This window comes from Sinohyriopsis cumingii, chromosome 9 (genome assembly GCF_028554795.1).
Source record: "Sinohyriopsis cumingii isolate HCF-2022 chromosome 9, ASM2855479v2, whole genome shotgun sequence".
NCBI lineage: Eukaryota > Metazoa > Mollusca > Bivalvia > Unionida > Unionidae > Sinohyriopsis > Sinohyriopsis cumingii.
This window is the reverse complement of record NC_142969.1, coordinates 28,324,336-28,343,966: the sequence shown is the minus strand read 5'-3', so window position 1 is coordinate 28,343,966 and position 19,631 is coordinate 28,324,336. Positions and strand designations below refer to the sequence as shown.

The following is a 19,631-nucleotide window of genomic DNA, read 5'->3' as shown; positions in this document are numbered from 1 at the left end:
CGATAGGCTATACATGGCGGCCAGTATTAATGGTGGAGGAAATACCCGGGAAAACCCCGGAAAGAACCACTGACCCACAAGAAGCTACTGTCAAACTTTCTCACATACCACATTGGCTGAATCTGAGACTCTAACCCATGCAGGCAGAGGTGAGATGGCAGTGATCCATAATGGAGAGCACTTTAGGCCACTCGGGGCCCCTAATAGTATTTTTATACTTTACAAATACAGTGTGATTCTTTCACGCTCTAAACATATGACTCATTCAGTTACTTGACACAAACATTCAAAAATGGAAAACAAAAATATGATTCACATTCAAAATGAAGGTAAGATTCATGCAGTCTCATGTAACGAAAGTAAGATTCAAATAATCTCATGTAATGAAAGGAAGATTCAAATAATCTCATGTAATGAAAGGAAGATTCAAATAATCTCATGTAATGAAAGTGAAATTCAAACAATCTCATGTAATGAAAGTGAGAGTCAAATAATCTCGTGTAATGAAAGTAAGATTCAAATAATCTCATGTAATGAAAGGAAGATTCAAATAATCTCATGTAATGAAAGTGAAATTCAAACAATCTCATGTAATGAAAGTGAGAGTCAAATAATCTCGTGTAATGAAAGTAAGATTCAAATAATCTCATGTAATGAAAGTAACTCAGTTGTACTCAGTTGAAACATCATCAGTTGAAACAAATATGCTCAATTTTAATCAACATAGCAATTGTACCAAGCATATGACTCATGACTCAGTCATTTGTACAGTCCGTAGATTCATAACATATTACTCATATAAATACTTGTAAAAACTTGTTAAAGAAACATTTTGACCTGGTTCACGTGTCCATTGTCAAACACCACAGTTCTCCTGAATTCATTTATTGGCCACACACATCCTTCATTGATCCACCATGTGCACAAGTTTACAAATCAGCAGTTCATCCTTGTATGGCCTTGATGGTCACACCTGGTTCCATCCCCATACAAACATACAGATGGCCAGACAGACAGCCTGATATACCTGCACACACATATACACTGACAGCCCTATAGCTGTAGAACAAAAATGGAGAATGTACACTCCTTGAGAAGATCCAATGTGTCAATTAGAAAAGAAACTTGCCTTAAATCTATAGGACAATGAGTATTAGTAATGGTAAAATACCTGTGCATACCATGCTTTTCGTATCTCTCGACGCAAGCGATCTACAATGAGAATCATGCTAGTTAACTTAACTAGAAAAACAATTAACCACCCAAGGTAATGTTGTAGGCATGTACGACGAAACTGATCAAATTGTTCTAAGGTGAAACCAAGTTATTTCATTTCTTATTCTGTGACACATGTTGAAATACTGTCCTTAAGGGCCTCACATGAAAATGCTGTCATTAAGGCCCCACTTTAAAAAGATGCTGTCATTAAGGGCCTTCATTGAGATACTGTCCTTAAAGCCTCACATTGAAATGATGTCATTAAGGTAGTGTTCCCATGATCATAGAAATCCTGAAACAGTTTGTCAATTACAGAAAGATTTTTCATGAGCATTGAAAAATTTTGAAATTTTCCTAAGCCTTTCATTAAAATGCTTCATGTAAGGCCCTACATTTAAATGATGTCATTAAGGTACCCTACATTGAAATGCTGACATTGAAAACTGACATTGAAATGCTGTCACAAAGGCCTCGCATTGAAATGCTGTCATTAAGAGAACACATTGACATGCTGTCAATAAGGCACCACATTGAAATGCTGTCATCAAGAACCCACATTGAAATGCTGTCAATCAGGGCCTTCTCATTGAAATGCTGTCATTAAAGCCCATATTGAAATGCTGTCATTAGGAGCCCACATTGAAATGCTGTCAGTAAACCACCACATTGAAATGCTGTCATGAGGCACCATATTAAAATGCTGTCGCTAAGGCACCACATTGTAACGCTGTCACTGAGGCACCACGTTGAAATGCTGTCAATAAGGGCCTCCTCATTGAAATGATTTTGTTAAGAGCCCACATTGAAATGTTGTCAGTTAGACACCACATTGAAATGCTGTCAGTAAGGGCCCACATTTAAATGCTGCTATCAAGTGCCCACATTGAAATGCTGTCAATAAGGCACCACAATGAAATGCTGACATGAAGAACCCACATTAAAATGCTGTCAATCAGGGCCTTCTCATTGAAATGCTGCCATTAAGAGCCCACATTGAAATGCTGTCAGTAAGGCACTACATTGAAATGCTGCCATTAAGAGCCCACATTGAAATGCTGTCATTAAGAGCCCACATTGAAATGCTGTCAATATGGGCCTTCTCATTGAAATGCTGTCATTAAGGCACCATATTGAACTGCTGTTATTAAGGCACCACATTGAAATGCTGGATCCCTATAGTAATCACCTTTTCCATCCATCCAGCTGTCTTTCAGAACATGCATGCCCAGTCATGCCCTGTCACATGCAAACACCATTTTAAACTGAAACAGACATACATGATTATGCTTTGCAATATGCAAATTCCTAAATATGCATACATGGAGAAAAGGGGGAGTCTTTTCAAATACTAATAAAATATAGTCTCTTTAAAAGAATACAGGGAATGTTTTTTTCAAAGATTATTGATGCTTACAGCAAAGTATCAGCAATATTAAGTAGCAAGTGTTTTTTTTGCAACTTATCTTCAGGAAAATGCACAGCTGCCATGGTATTTCATCCAGTCATGTAAAAATGAACTTGCAGGGGAGGTAACTGTCTATTATGGGTCAGCATTTGTCTTCAAGAAATTTATTAAAATTAAATAAATAAGACAAAATAAAGAATTGCCATATTGCCATCATTGATTAAGTAACGTTCATAAGAAGATAAGTTGCAATGCAAGAGATATTAATACTGACCAAATTATAGCTTCTTGTGACATTTGTTTAAATTATGCTAAGGTCAGAACAGTTCATTTCAATGTATCTGTCATTATTTTATTTTCACATCTATTTAAAGTTACAGCAGAATAGCAAGACTATTAGGGCCAGATACCATGTTAATTATATCATTTTTTTTAATTAGGAAAAGTCAGTTACCTAAGTCATGTGCAGTTGCAACCCTCCATGCACATTTCAAACATAAATAAGTTTTAGAAACCCACTACCACTGTTTAGAAAGTTGGCATATATGCCATCTATTCCCACTTCTTGTAACTATACTCTGCAACTATTACACGTAGTTTGATACCATTTGGTTACTGACTTCCTTGCATAAAGGCTTTGTCTTCTCAAGTCCAGTTGTTATTGATTTGTGCCCTTTCTCCATTGACTTGAAATATTTACAACAGCCCATCCTTGTATGAAGCATAGCTCAGAAAGCATTGAATAAATTCTGATGCAATCTGGTGTGAGCATTTTCTCTTAGACGTAGATATGACTTTCATGGACTTTGTTTTGTTTAACAGAGATTAAATCCTTGATTGACCATCCTGCTGAGTTTGGTTTCTTCAGCAAACTTTACCAAGGTGTATAAGAATTCAGGCGCAGGCAATATTTGATATCAGGCTGTCAGTCTGGCTGTCTGTGTGTCTGTATGGGGATGGAAGCAGGTGTGACCATCAAGGCCATATAAAGCTGCATTCTGAGACTTTGCTATGGACCTGCATCAAGTTACATGAGTCCTATAGTAATCATATTTTCAGTAAATCCTTCTGTCTTTCTATTCTCACTTTGTAATCAACCATAGTTTTAGCTCTAATGTCATAGACTAGAAGAGCTTATGAGATGGTCTCTTGTCCATGATCCATCATCGATCTGGTGTCTGTCATCCTTCTGACCTTTACCGCAAGATTTTTATCACTACTCCTCCAAAACTTATTGGAGGCTCGACATTAAACTTTACACATACATTTCATCCCATGGTCTAGTTGGTCCTAAATGAAAATGGTGCTGTTTGGAAATTCAATATAGCCACCACATTGGACATCTTTGAAATCCTATCACTATTCCTCATTAAATTGCCATATTGACATGGGGTTTTCACTAAACGACTTCTTATTATGTCTAGTTGGTCCGAAATAAAAATGGCAATTTTCTGATGTCCAATATGGTCACCACAAGGGCCATCTTGAAATTCTTGTTACTGCTAATCTTCTTTGAATGAAAAGTAATATTTTCATGGGCATTGACTTCTTGTGTCAAATTTGTCCTAAATAATAATGATACTAATCTTAAGGCTAGTATATCAACACAAGAGAGGACATCTTGAATATTTTATTATCACTACTTCTCATGAATGGAAAGTCATATTGATGTCAAGTTTTCACCAGAAGGCTTATTATGTTTGGTCAGAAATGGAAATGGTATTGATCTGATGTCAAATATGTAACAATAGTGACCATGTTAAAAACCTCTTCATCATTATTCCTCCTGGAGAGAGAGAACACAGTGGTTTTGCTTTCTATACTTAAAACTTACTCATTAAGGACACACGGTACTAATTATACAGAAGAACTGTGAAACAGTCTAGAAATGGGTGAAGAAATAATAGAGTATTTATGGGTTTGGTGGTCCATAATTGGTTAATATTTAAAATTAAAATTTTGGTAAAAATATCTTTTGTGAGCTTATCCTATATTTAATTTTTTAACAATATAGACAAATTTCTACTGATGCAATTTTAGCATTCTTACAGGCTTGACTCAGGAGTACTCAATAATGAAAGTAGCACCTGATTCATTTGGTGCAGAATCAATAATATGTGTTTCATGCAAAAGCATGTAAACAAAATGCCACGGGTCATATGGTGTTCTCCACACATAAGCTTGCACAAAGGTTAGATGTGCATGGAGAATTATAGGTCTCATCATCAGCACCCAGAAATTTTAAGTTATTGAATTTTGAATATGATGGTGTTTCCATATGTTTACTATTGGAGTTGAATTAGTACCATGTGTCCTATAATCAGCTGACTTCAAAACACATGTTGATCTTGCCCACTGAAACCCAAAGTGTAAGTTTTCATGACACTCCTGCTAGAAACTCTTTCTTTGTTACCATTTCTTGGACATAAAAAAGAATTTTTAGTGGTGAAAACATAGGGTAAAAAAAGTATTTAATTTGTTGATTCTATCACCTGCCTATACAATTTGCATATGCACGTGTGTGTGTGTGTGTGGTTTTGATTTGTTTCATCCATCACACATTACTGTCTCTCTCTCATATACAGTTACATCAATATAATGCTACAGAAATGGTAGCTTCATTAATTGTTTATGGATATATATTAATGGTTCACTAGGCCAATTGTCATGTTTCTGCATTTGCTATGTGCAGTATGTCCTGTGTTCATCAGCAGTTGCTATTTTAAATTTCTTAAAAACACAGGACTATTTGCACAGAGCATGAAAGACTCCATTACAAAATAATAGAAAAACATTTAAACAACTTCATCACAAAAACAACAGACTAAAATTGGACCAGACTTGGTGGACAGTATCTTAACATGTAAACCTTTAAAGTTTTGTTCAAATGATACCAATTTATTCTCCAAAATGTAGGGCCATCATTAATAAACACAGAAAATCACAAAACAGATCTAATTAAGTTTGATATAAAGCATGCATGCATATAGGTCTGTACAATTTATACAAGTGTTGATAATCTCTCATCAGATTGTACTCCAAAAGAAAGCAGTTTGAATATTAAGGAAGGGAAATTACCTATGACCTTTGAATTCATCTCTATGGTGTGAGTTTACTAATTTTAAATTTCAGAAGAGAGTCAGATAATCATAGTGATACCACCCAGTTTGGTTAGTTTTAGGCTGTTATGTATTGGGCTAGATCTGCAAATGAAAGAGATTGTTATTAAATAATATGTGTTGAAAATAGCACTTGACTATGCTTCAACAGTCAGTGAAATACCCAATCTTGAAAATTGTTGATGTTGCTCTTTCAACTTTTTAATTAAAAACAATTCAAGAAATTATTCCATTTCAGTAGACTGAAACTATTAACTTTTAACTTAGATGTAAATGAAATTGACTAATGAGGCACTCAGTGGAAGTTAATGTATTATACAAAAATCCAAAAAAGATGTATCCAAGGATGGATTCTTCATTTTTGTCACAGACATGACACTGTATGACACAATGTTTGAAATGCCTTCATATTATCACATCCTCCTGTAGAATCTAGAGATAGCTCTTTTCTGGTATGTATATTTGCTTATAATGGTATAGTGACAGACATGCATTAAATATTATATCCAGATATATTTTTAAAGCTAATCCTTTCACTTTCTTTTACTTCTTTCAGAGAGAGGATCAGTGCAGTAAGTACAGTTTAGCTCTACTGGTCATACATCAAATGAGCTTATTTGATGGCCTGTCTTACAGTGTATGTTTAGCGCAAGGTTCTTATCGCTAATCCTGTTCAAAAGTGATGACTGAAAGGATGTGGAGGCATACCCTTCCATTTGCTGGGGGGACCTAGTCACTTCTGGTCCCTGACCGGTTTAATTACTGTTGTAACTCTCCAGAGGGAATTAATCTGGTTGATTCATTTGTTCAGCTAATCACTTTATCTTATCAGTGAGAAGTTTATGTACCCCTTTGTTTCTGGTGGGACCAGTATTGCCAAATGTTAGGTCATGTGACAGTTGTGTTGATGAAACATTCTTGCAGCATCTAGTAGCAATATTGATTAGAAACATAGAGAATTTTATTGAATTTACCATTTACATGCGCTGCATCTGGTAAGGACCAGCATCTCTGTTTAGATGGGAGTTCAGGCATTTTTAACGTTTTATTGCTACTCCCCCTAGTCTGAAGGGAATGAAACTTTACATATATATATTATTCCAGAGATGGTCCTAAATCAAATCAGCATCATCAGATATCGTTCTTGAAAACCTTATCACCAATGCTTTTAAGCAGATGGTGAAATGACATAGGGCTGTATGAAAAGATGTTTTGATGTAGTGTTTCCTAAATAAAAATAGTACCAGTCTAACATTAATTATGGCTGCCATGAAATTTGTATATTGCTACTTTTCCTAAATGAATGATATTTGTATCAAAAGAGGGTTTTTATTAAAAGACTTTATCTAGTAGATCTCACATGAAATTAGTGTCCTTCATATAATCAATCACTACTCCTGGAATCAGAACACAATTAATTTTACTATATATTTTCTGCATTTGTTTCTCAGTACTGAACTTTCCAGTTCTTGTCATAGGTTCACTGACATTTCTTGAGGGGCTAGACTGTAAACAGATCAATGTGCAATGGAACAGATTTCACTTCCAGATCATCACCATGGTCTTATTAGTCACCGTGCACTGTCGGCGAAACACACACGCAGAACCAATCCATAAGCTTATATTCTACAGAATAAATAATTACCTTTAAATCCATACAAAGAATGCCTAAATCTAACTCTTGTATCACCACCAAAAGTGGAAAAGAAACAAATGCTCAAATATAGATTGGGACAACACAGAACTGAGGGGGCGCTCACCACTTATTATGTACTTTTGAGAGAGTGACGTATGTAAGGTGAAGTTGTTTGCATTTAAAACATGCACAATGGAGAGAATGGTGGCATACCTCTATGCTACATTAATGTAATGTGGATGATATTTCTTTGGATATTGTAATTTTAGAAATTGTACAAGATTTATACACTGCTAACTAAAATGAATGCTCCCTTGTGCTAAAAAATCAGCCTGAATTAGTCTAAAGTACACTATCCATAGCAGCTATTAAAATAGAGAAAGTGAATTTTGCCAGACTAGACAATACCAGCTTATGAAAGTGCAATGAATGAATTACCAAATATATAAAATGTAAAAAAAAGTATTCTGCGTTTTTTTTTATACAATTAACCTCTGAAGTTCAGGAAGTGAAAATGACCAAGTGGAGCTAGCACTTTTTTGAAAGGTGCACATCTGGAGTAAGGCTGTATACTCTTATACCCCATATTACATCCATCAATCATATACCAAAATAAAGGGAATTAAAGGTTCTTTGAATTATGCCTAAGATATACAAGGTCTTTTTTAAATAGCCAGTATAACCATTGAGGAAAACCAGGAAAATTCTTTTTCCTTAAAATCCTAACCCTATGCAAAATACGAAACTAGAGAGCGCCACCTGAATGAATTGTCCTATCAGTAGGTGGTTTTCATGAAAAGAGTTATTATGAGTTAAGGCCCCTGATTTCCTGTCATCCCAACTTTCATTTCCACAACTTAACTTTATGAAATGATGGACTTTATCCCAATTTATTATGCAAATCTTTATTCATGAGTCCTTGATTTTGAAGATTCTACAACAAAATTGTTGCAGTTCTGCTGCATGTTTTCCTAACTTTGGTGTCTGCAGCTTAAATGTTACTTTTTTTGTAAGATTTCAACCAGCTTTATTCATGAAACCTTGAATGAATTTGATTTCAAGCTTTCCAAGATGTTATTTGGAGAAATCATTTGCCAAGTTAGTTTATCCTGACTGATTTGTACTTGACTAGAGTGTCTTATGTAAACCATATATGGCAGGTTTTTTTTACATCTTTATAATGGTCAAATCTTGAATGAGTTCACTGTTCAGTATTCAGCAATCAGTATCATTAAAAAGTGTTCCATCCTCATAACCATTGTTTCTGCAGCATAATTTAACTTAGGGTATGTATGTGCCCATATTATTATATGATGTTGTTGTTCTGTCTATCTCTTAACCGCTTAGGTGAACTATTGGTTAGAGCGTCCACCTCAGATACGGGAGGTTGTGGGTTCAATCCCCGGCCGAGTCATACTAAAGACTTAGAAAAATGGTACTAACAGCTGCCTCGCTTGGCGCTCAGCATTAAGAGGTTAGTGTTAGGACTGGTCGACCTGGTATCAGGATAATGTGACTGGGTGGGACATCATGCTACATTCCTGCAGCATGATGCCTCAGTACTAGACATCACTATAAACTGTCACACTGCAGACATCGTAGCGATATGACTGACAAATTGTTAAAGCTACATTAGAAATCCAAATCACACTCACACTCACACACACACACACACACACACTGTCCATCTCTTATCAATTTTCTTTCCTCACAATAACTCAAGTCATCTAACATCTGCAGTTAATAGCTTTGCTTAGGTCTTGCACATCAAATAAGGAAGAAGCCAGTCACTCTTAGGTTCAAAAGGCTAAAGGTTAATGTCACTGTGACTAAAATAAGGTTGATAGGTTTCACACAGTAGCTGTTCTAAATCACATACTTCGATGCAAGTATGTGGATAGCTTGCACTTGAATAAGGAAAAAGAAATGAAAAAAACTTAAGGTCAAATATCAGGATAACTTTGAAATACAAAAACTGGTTCTGCACAATAACATTACATTCACTTCACAGTCAAGTATTTGGTTTGCACTTTTAGATTATAATCATGCTTATTGATTTAGGGGTACAATGTTCAAAGTCAGTGTGGTTAACAAAAGATGATTTCTGCCCAGTTTTTTCAGTTTTAAACCATCTGTTTATGAATGACCAACACATTAAGTAAAAATGGGCCAATATGAGGTCAGAACATTGAATCCAAAGATCACCGTTATAAAAAGAAGAAATGTTTTTCATATAATATGTTTAATTCTGGACAACTTAACGTGGGTACAATTTGTGGAGATGTTGCCCTTGGGGTGTAAATAAGGCTATTTGATTCGGGTTTCAAGCATCCAAAGGTCAAGGTCATTAATAGATCAGATCATGCATGATATCTTTTGTTCTGGAGTAAGTTACTGGGCCAAAATTAGTGATGAATTGCACTTAGGGTATAAAGAAGCCAATAGGTTCAGGTGTCTGAAGGTAAGTGGTTATGGTTATAGTAAATTTAATAAGAAAAAAATGGCCTTAGTAGATTTAATTAGGACCACTTACCTTGACCAAAGTTCCCATTCATTGAGACCATTACCCTACTAATATTTACACAGAGGACTGTGGTATTAAACATGTTTAAGCATATTTAGCACACACCTTAAATGACTTTGATTTTTTGCAACCCAGTATATACACAGGTTTATACCCCCACCAAACTTGTATTTTAAAACAAGCAAAGTTACTGTGATTTGTGTTATTTCAACTTTGTTTTCTTAGGACTTAGGAGCAACATTTTCAGAAAGTTAATTCAAAAAGCATATGGTTTTCTTAATAGTTGTGAGAAGTAACTGTCAACCCAACTACAGCAGATGGAAGACCTATAGGTATATGTTAACTTCACTGATAGTGTCGAGTGTTGCATAGCAAACAAGTTTGTCCTATACCTTCCAATCTTTTAACCCCATGAGTCCAGAGAAGAAATATTGCTGAAACCATAAATTTCCAAGATTCCAATTATCATTTAGAATTGTTATGGCCATGATTGCCTGTTCTCCTGAGTTGATTTTTGTAACATTACCAAGGTTTGCTGTATTACTGTGATATTTAACCTGCTGCTTTTGTTGAATGAGTTGGATTAAGTTTCAGCATCCACACTGTCATCAGCAGTTATGAGCTCTCAATGCCCATTCTTCTAACTTTGTTTCCCAGCATATGTTCACCTGTTGAAGAATCTGACAATCAAATTGTATTTGGTAGGGCCCATCAGGTTGTACTAAGTAGTGTAGTTGGTGGGTTTTACTCAGTATTTTGATCAGTTTTTTGTAGTTGAGACCTCAAGAGTTTGTAAAATGTAACGGTGAATGCTAATGCACGTGCAAAAAATAAAATAATTCAGATGTTCCTTATGTGATATGTGTTAATTATCAGACTTTGTTTGGGAATAATGACTAATAGGCATGGAAGGAAGCAGAGTGTTTGATTTTAATTTTGTCAACTCCTCAGTTGTAAACAAGAACACCTCAATCAAGCACTAAGGTTAACATTTATCTAAGTCATTCACAATTTTAATCCATATAGAAGAAAACAGAACACATTTACTTAGTGAAAACCAAATACCTGTATTTCCTTTGTCTACATTTACATAAGCAGAATTACAACTTAAAATAGTATGAAGGGTAATTGTAAAGTATTTTCTTCAATGAAAATTGAGGCCCAGGATGCTTGCCTTATCTGCGAATTCTCACCTCTGTCCATGTGGGATCAAGTCTCAGGTTTAGCCAAGGTTGGTATGTAAGAAAGCTGCCAGTAATTTCCCATGGGTTGGTTGTTCTTACAAGGGTTTTCCTGGGTTCTTCCTCCAATATTTATACTAGCCTCTGTATGTAGCCTATCTTGCACTGAGAAATGGCATTAAACCCTGCAAGAAAAACCATTAAAAAATGTCACCTATTGCCTTCATACCCCTGTGTGCACACAGACAGACTGTTATCGTTGAGCAACTGAAAGTATTTGTTTAAGCAAATATTGTACTCCATTTTCTTTGATACATTGAAAAACACATTGTTACAAGTCTATGCTCTTAAAATAAGTAACAGAAAAGAGTGATGACAACAAGCTTTGTAAAATTTAACAAATAATTTATTTCCCTAAAATACAAAGTGAAAATGAGAAAAAAGAACTTACAGTTTTATGAATCAAATCCAAAAATTATCCAAGAATTAAAAACTAGAAGTCCGAGTAATAAAAAGTCCTGAATGAAACTGAGTTCAAATCCCGATGAATCCAAAATGGAAGATGATGTCTGTTGTAAACTGTGAAGTGCTGTTATGTCAACAGTTTCTTGTTGAATCACAGAAAATATTATTCCAGTTTTGAATTCCATATAGATTTCAATGAATGTCTTTGTCCAGTTATTTTGTAAGAGTACTTATGTATTTCCAAGGAAAAGAATCACTTGAAATTCAGATAATTTGAAGAAAATAAAATAATTAGCCCAAACTGGTCACAACATAAAACAACTTGACTTTTTAAAGTGTTAAGGCACGACTGAAGAATTCTTAAAATTACATCAGTTATAAGACTAGCTAAAACTCAAAACAGATTCCCGGATGGGGGTCAAAAGTTCATCTTTCCAGAAGGAATAGAAGTTTGTTACATGATAATTATCATGTCGTCCAGGTATGGCCTTGACTTCATTTAGTAATTCTTACTCTGGGAAAGAATAAAAATGATTTTTAAAAAGTTTTTTACCAAAACTGTCACTGGTTCTGAATCTAGGTTAGAAACTAGATATAGTGTTTCTATTATTAGGTATTTATCAATGAAATAAAAAGGTCTGGTCAGACAGAACTGAATGTAATAATGAAAACAAAATCAAGCCCAGTAAACAATATTACATTACAATAACATGTAATGAAATAATAACAAAATTAAAACATCAGACAAACATTTAAATTAAATCAAATATACATAATATATTTTAATTAGGATAGATTGTGCATCACAGTAGACTGAATATGACTCATATCAAATATATTTATGTAACATTTCACTTTACAGTCCCATCCAGCATGCAGACAGCACAGTTGGACCTTGACAGGAATAATTTCATGAAGCTTCATTCTTTGTTGGTTGACGTTGGAACAAAAGTTCTTAGGCATATTGTGAGATACTATACTGTAACTCCAAATTGCACCTTGGATCAGTATCTGAAGAATTATGAAAAAGTCCTAAAAGATCTGCAATATAGGGACAAGATTCTACATAGAAATGAAAGAGACATATTGTTCCCTCAACAAGGTCCCACAGATCTGAACAAGTATGACATTACACTTTCTTCTCTTCTGCTGAGTAATATTGTCCCTGCCATTGATAAACAGAATAAGCAGAAGATAGATGATCTGAGACAAGAAAGAAATAAATTTTTACATGCCACATCAACCATGATGCCAACAGCAAACTTTCAGATCAAATGGACCAAGATTACAACAATCTTAACAGACTTAACCAAGCTATGTCAAGATACCAATTTGGAGAAAGAAATTCAGGCAGCAATTAAGCGAATTGAGCAGCCTGGGCAAGGTGACTTGGAGACCATGTTTGGTAAATACAAAGAAGACCTGAAGAATATAGAACACAGGGTACAGAAGATTGAAAATATTATTGGGGACATAATAAAAGGAGATCAGACACAGTAGAAAGTGGTTTTTCATAAATGATATCTTCTTAAACTGTACATAACTAGTTTGTTTTTAACTTTATGGCACAGCAAAACAAGTAAGTTACTTAGTGCTGAGGCAACTGGAGTAAAGTGCCTTGCCCAAGGATACACCACAGTAACTTTCTTAGGCTGATCTGATGGTATTTGAACCCACACCCTTTCAGTCATGAGTTCAGCACACTAACCACTGAGCCACCATGGCTCCTTACACAAATGGCCTGATAGTGCACACAAGGTATGAACTTTAAGGCTAGAAAGGAAAATACCTATTGTTCTTTTTGTACCATTTTGTACTGAACCAGTTCAGCATTCATATAACAGGTGTGCTTTGTTTCATAGTATATCTTTTGAATACCAGTAGGAGACAATCTATTTTTATTGCAATTTATGATATATTCATGGCCTATTGTTTTGGAAGATTTTTTAAAAATATATTTTGACAATTGATTACCACCAGCAATTGTTTCCAAAAATTTAAAATTACTCTCTTTGAAGACTTGTCCTATATTTTAAGGTATATATATCCAACCATTGCTATGTTGTTTGTTTGATTTATGGAGAAACTGTTCCAGACAAGAACTGGGTAGAATTTGTCTAAAAAGGTGAAATGAGCAAACCAGAGAGGCATATAAAGTTCTTATTAAATTAAGCTGCTGTTGAAGAAAATATATTTGATGGAAATTGATGAAAGATTCAGATTATAGTAAAGCTGTAATCATCTATAGAAGCTAGAATCTCAAGTCACTCAGATTCAGAAATGATTTATACTATAAGGTGAAATTTGTATAAAGCAACTGGAAGATTCCAATTTGCTGTCTAATCTTGTGTATGCATTATTGTGTTTCTGTTTATCATTTGTAATGACCATATGCTTTTGTTGTCTGTACTATGCTGACTTTGGATCATGAAGATTGTAGTCCACTGAGCTTTAAGATTTTATATATGTTTGTATTGTTATCATACAATTTTGGAAACTTTAGTTATTTTGTTCATTTTCTGTTTTATGATACAGTAGCACAAATAGGTTATTTAGTGCCATAGGCAGTTGGACCAATGTGCCTTGCCCTAGGACAAATCATGGTAGCTGACCCATGCTGGTCTGATGGTAGGATTCAAACCAGCACTCTTTCAGTCAGGAGTCCAGCATGTAAACCACTGAGCTACCCGTCCTTCTTTTGTGTGCAAGAATAGATATAAGGCAATGGACATCTGAGAGAAAGGGAGTGGACAGAGCTTATAGTGTATGAAAATCTGGAGTAATTTCACTAAATGTCTAATGGTGTTGTCACACGGGTACATATAATTGCACTCTCAAATTTAATTATCAAAAATCTTGTATATTTCCTTGCATTGATTGAACAGCCCACTATAATCAAATAATGACTGACATCAAGTTCATTATCTACACATGCAAATAGTTAGACAGGCTTGCATTTGAAATAGAGACATAGAACCTAAAGCAAACCACTGGACTGTGCAGGCAGTCATTGTCACTTTACATATTGGCACCTGGGATTAAATCAAGGACTGCAGATATACCAAAGTCACTGAACTGACCACAAATGAATCCTTTACAAAAGTAATGTATTATCAGAGTGGACATGTAAAATGTGTTCCTTTACAATAACAGAAATGGAATGTTAGTTTTTTAATATCCTTTCACAAATAAGAGAATAAATTAACATATTTTTTAAAAATTGATGATTATTAAAATATTAAACCTTTTCAGTGTCGTACATGTATATAATACAGTTTAATATATCCATATGTGTTAGATTATTCTGATATTGTTTTCTCCATCATTTTCAATAGCTTATCTTATAGCCATTAGTGCTCAATTGAATTTGATCAATCATATTTTTGTATTTTATGAGGTTTTGTAATTTTGAAAATTATATTTATGTAATTGCTAAATTCATATATTTAAAGCAGAAATGTATACTTTTTCTAACTAAATTGGTGTTATTCTTAGCTCACATGGTCTTACTTTTTTATCAGATCTTGATTAGCTATTTAAGGTACTGAATATATTATTAAGTTGGGCATGAGAAAGGTGATCCTTTACATAAACGGACATATAATGTCTATTTTTATATCCTTTCCCAAAATATGACTTAATAAATAAGCATATTTTTTAACAAATTGATGATTTATGAATATTTAACAATTTTTAGTATTGTACATGTGTATACTACAGTGTAAATGCAAGGACATGTCTCAGTGTCTGAAATATCTCGAACATGTATCAGATTGTTTGTTATTATTTTCTCAGCAATTGTCAGTTGACCATAAATTCTATCACACCCAGTAGTGGTCAGTTATATTTGAGCAATCATGTTTTGGTATTTATATGATATTTTATAATATTGGAAACAATGTTTATGTAATATTTTTGATGTTGAAATGTGTGTTTTTCAAACTAAGTTGTTGCTATTTTTAGGGGTGAAGCTATTCATCAGTATATCAATGCATTGATACTTTTGCTGTAATGATACACATATCAATACAAATGGTGGAAAATTGACACAAATCACTAATTGATGTGTGCAGGTTATTTTAATGCTCAACAGTTGTCAAAAATTGTATTATTCTTTTGCTTGTTGCCTTGTTATTATTTAATTTGAGAATCTGTCTGAGACAGCTGTTGCATTTCAAGTGGCATCCACACATATTGCTGCATCTGGTGGGCAAAGATTGTGCACATATTAGATGCCATATTTCTGATCAGGTTTAGTGTGTAAGCTACATCATCAAGTCCTTGGATGGGTTGATGAACAACATCAAAGCATGTTGATGATGTGATTATGCATTTAACTGACTGAGGTTGTGAAGTCATGTTACTGATTAGATTTTATTTGTATCATCAAGATCACAGATGGGTTAGATTATGAGTGACATCCATAAACACATAATTAGGGTGATCATGCATCTGATTGGCTAAGCTTGTGAACACTTTCATATTTCTTACCAAAATTGTTATGTAAGCATGTATCTTAAAGATGTCAGATAAGTTCAGTTATGGGTGAGCTCCACACATAATAATAGTCTCCAGACCAATCAGATGGTGGAAGTCAATTCCAGAACCTACTGGTCACATACCTAATGCCAGACTGACTGAGCCACCACAACTCTGAGTGGTTTCCAAGTCAGTTCTTAAGGGATGGGACAGACTAAACCAGAAGTCATACTGGTCATGGATGTGCATTTACTCATCTTAAAATAAATATAAATTGTTTTAAAATATAATACTAATTTTGTTTAACAGAATTCTATTCAGTCCTGTCTGTTGAATGTTTGCATCTGAACTCTCATTAAGAAACTTCAATCCAAAAAGTATCAGTCACTATGAACTTTTACATTTGGTAGCTATATACTAAACTGCATCAAGAAAAGAGCATGTTGAGAATAATTTTAACAGATTTATTTATCAATATGCATAGCTCTCATTTGTGACTTCACATCATAAAATCTAGATTGTGTTGGACCACACCATTAGGTTGCTCTCGTCCTAAAATATCAACTTACTTTAGCATTGATTTTGCCATGTGTACTTCTTGTAAATAATGACCTTTCAAATATAGATCTGTGAGGATACAACTAAAGCAAATAATTGGCACTTAAAGTTATGTAAAGTCAAATTCTAACAAATGACACTCACTAACTGAAATAATTGATATTTGACCCATACATGACCTGTATGACTTTTACTTTAGGTGTCCAATCTTTCTGTACAGATTAAATCCTTATATAATACTGAGTAAGTATATGTGCTTTACCAGATATGTATGTTACAGGGAAGAAAATAAATGGCACCAGTGTTAATTAACCATGTAATATTTTGGTGCTTCAGGCTTTTCTATCCCCACTGTAGCTTCAATAAATGTGTGAATTTACAACCACAATGCTTCTTGTCACCTACCTTGGTGAGTAATATCAAGTCCACTTGTACCCTTTGAGATCAGTAAGACAGAGTTTGCAGACTTTGTCATAATGTTGTCTTCAAATTCATGTCAAAATGTTCTTCTGTTTTTACATGCATAGAAGACTTAAAATGTATATCTGAAGAAGTCATCTGTTTCTTTTTATTATGTACAAGCCACAAAAATCACAGTTATTATTATTCTCTAATTTGTTCATACAGCAGATATGGCATTCTATTGAAAGATTTATTTAAAGTCAGTTTGTGGAACATATATATATATATATGAAACATTACAAAGAAAGGAGGAAAATATTTGTACTTAAAGCTACATGACTGTATCAAGTAGAAATAATAGGAAGCTAAAATGATTGGCCCTTCAGTTGTCATCAGGCTAAGTTTTCATTAACTAACTTCTACTTTTAATTGAAACCTTTCTTTACACATTTCGTAGAACTCCATTCAGGAATAAAAACTAACCTTAACTATTCAGAGGGGTGAGAAATGGGAGTTTTGTAGGGATTCAGTCCAAAGGCCAGGCACTAAACTCCGTGAAATTTATACTAAATCTCAAAAGTACATTTCTGCTACTCCATCTTGCACAAGCTAAATGTTTGCACACATTATGAAGTTGAACATAACCCAGTATTAACTTTTGTTCATTTTTTTTTTGGGGGGGGGGTTGGGTTGTTAAAAGTTTGTATAAATTTGGTTTTTAGTACTTCTTCATTACAGGCATTTGTTGTTATTTAATTTGTTCCCTGTAGAAATTGTAAAACTTACTTTTTGTAGACACTGTCTCTTTATTGTAAATTTCCCTGTGTTTACAGGAAGGTTACCTGCACAATAAGGATAACTATTTGTTGCCTTTAAGTGTCCCTTATAGACAGGACCACTGAGTTTCCAGACAAGAGAATTGAAGTTTTATGGTTTAAAATAGAAACGTTTGCAGAAAAATTTGACATGATTGTTAGTTTTATGCAGTTTTGTTTTTTCTTGTGAGGAAGGAGGCATGGAGGTAATATTGATTGTATCAGTTATGGGCAATGAAACCTGCATGACATTTGTCACAGAAGTGCCATGGAGTACCTAACTTTTATTTGTAGTGTTTTGGGGGGCAGTTTAACATGGCATTCTTTAATTCTTTCTAATAGACCAAGTCTTTTTTTCTTTATAAAGTTTAATCTCATGAAATTAATTATTATGATTATATAATCAAATTTAGTTCTCTAAAAATAATGTAAGATCATGTAAACCATTTTACCCTCCCCACCCCTTTCCAACACACATAATTGGGGGATACACTGGATGCAGCTTGTCCATCTGCCATGCCTTTTTCCAGTTAATAACTCCTAAACCATCTGAAATATCTTGATAAAACCTGGCTTTTCATTTGTATCATGACAATAGAAAGTGTTTTATATTCAGTTTGGACTTCTTCATCCAATTTTCATATTTTCTCCAGATAATATCTCTTGAATCATGTAAAATATCTGCATGACTGGTATGCATTTGTATTGTGATAATTTTGTGTTCAATGTTAAATTTGGCTTTGTCAGATTAGTACTTTTCAGCTTGTCTCCCTGTGCTTAAACGTTGTACTTGCACATATATTCTTAATTTTTGAGACATCATCTTGAATTTTGGTATGCACCTATATCATGACTAGTCAGTGTGTCTTGTACCATGACTAGACCATGTATCTTGTACCATGACCAGACAGTGTCTTGTACCATGAATAGACAGTGCATCTTGTACCATGATTAGACAATGTGTCTTGTACCATGACTAGACAATGCATTTTGTACTGTGACTAGACCATGTGTCTTGTAACATGACTAGACAGTGTCTTGTACCATGATAGGACAGTGCATCTTGTACAATGATTAAACAATGTGTCTTGTACCATGACTAGACAATATATTTTGTGTCATGACTAGAGAGTATATTATACCATGATTAGAGGGGCCCCGAGTGACCGAGAGGTCTAAAGCACTCACCATTCCGGAACACTGCCATCTCACCTCTGTCTGTGTGGGTTCGAGTCCAGGGCTCCACTAGCGTGGGTACGTGGGAAAGCCTGCCAGTAGCTTCTCGCGGGTCGGTGGTTCTTCCCTGGGTTTTCCAGTGTTCTTCCTCCACCAGTTATACTGGCTGCCATGTATAGCCTATCTTGTGCTGAAAAATGGCATTAAACCCTAGAACAGCAACAACAAAACTACCATGATTAGACAATGTGTCTTGTACCATGATTAGATAATGTCTCATATCATATCTAGACTATGTATTGTATCATGACAAGACAATGTGTCTTATATCATGACTATACAATATGCCTTGTATCATGACTGTACAATGTGTTTTGTATCATGACTATACAATATGAGTTGCATCATGACTATACAATGTGTCTTGTAACGTGACTATACATTGTGTGTGGTATTGTGACTATGCAATGTCTTGTAACATGACTATATATATCTTGTATTGTGACTATGCAATGTCTTGTAGCATGACGATATAATGTGTCTAGTATTGTGACTATATAATGCCTTGCATCATGACTATACAATGTGTCTTTTATCATGTCTATATAATGTGTCTTGTATTTTGACTATACAATGTGTCATGGATCATGACT

At 34.4% G+C, this 19,631-nt stretch overlaps 1 protein-coding gene across 1 annotated transcript in view; it reads left to right on the top strand.

Annotated features, from left to right (window-relative positions):
• LOC149791455 (uncharacterized) overlaps positions 1-13,597 on the top strand; it is an 81,272-nt gene extending 67,675 nt beyond the window's left edge. Inside the window, exons 12-13 of the mRNA XM_089971362.1 lie at positions 6,299-6,314; positions 12,411-13,597. Coding sequence (XP_089827488.1) covers positions 6,299-6,314; positions 12,411-13,048 — 654 coding nt within the window. The 3' untranslated portion in view covers positions 13,049-13,597. The remainder of the gene's footprint in view (positions 1-6,298; positions 6,315-12,410) is intronic.
• The last annotated feature ends 6,034 nt before the right edge of the window (positions 13,598-19,631 follow it).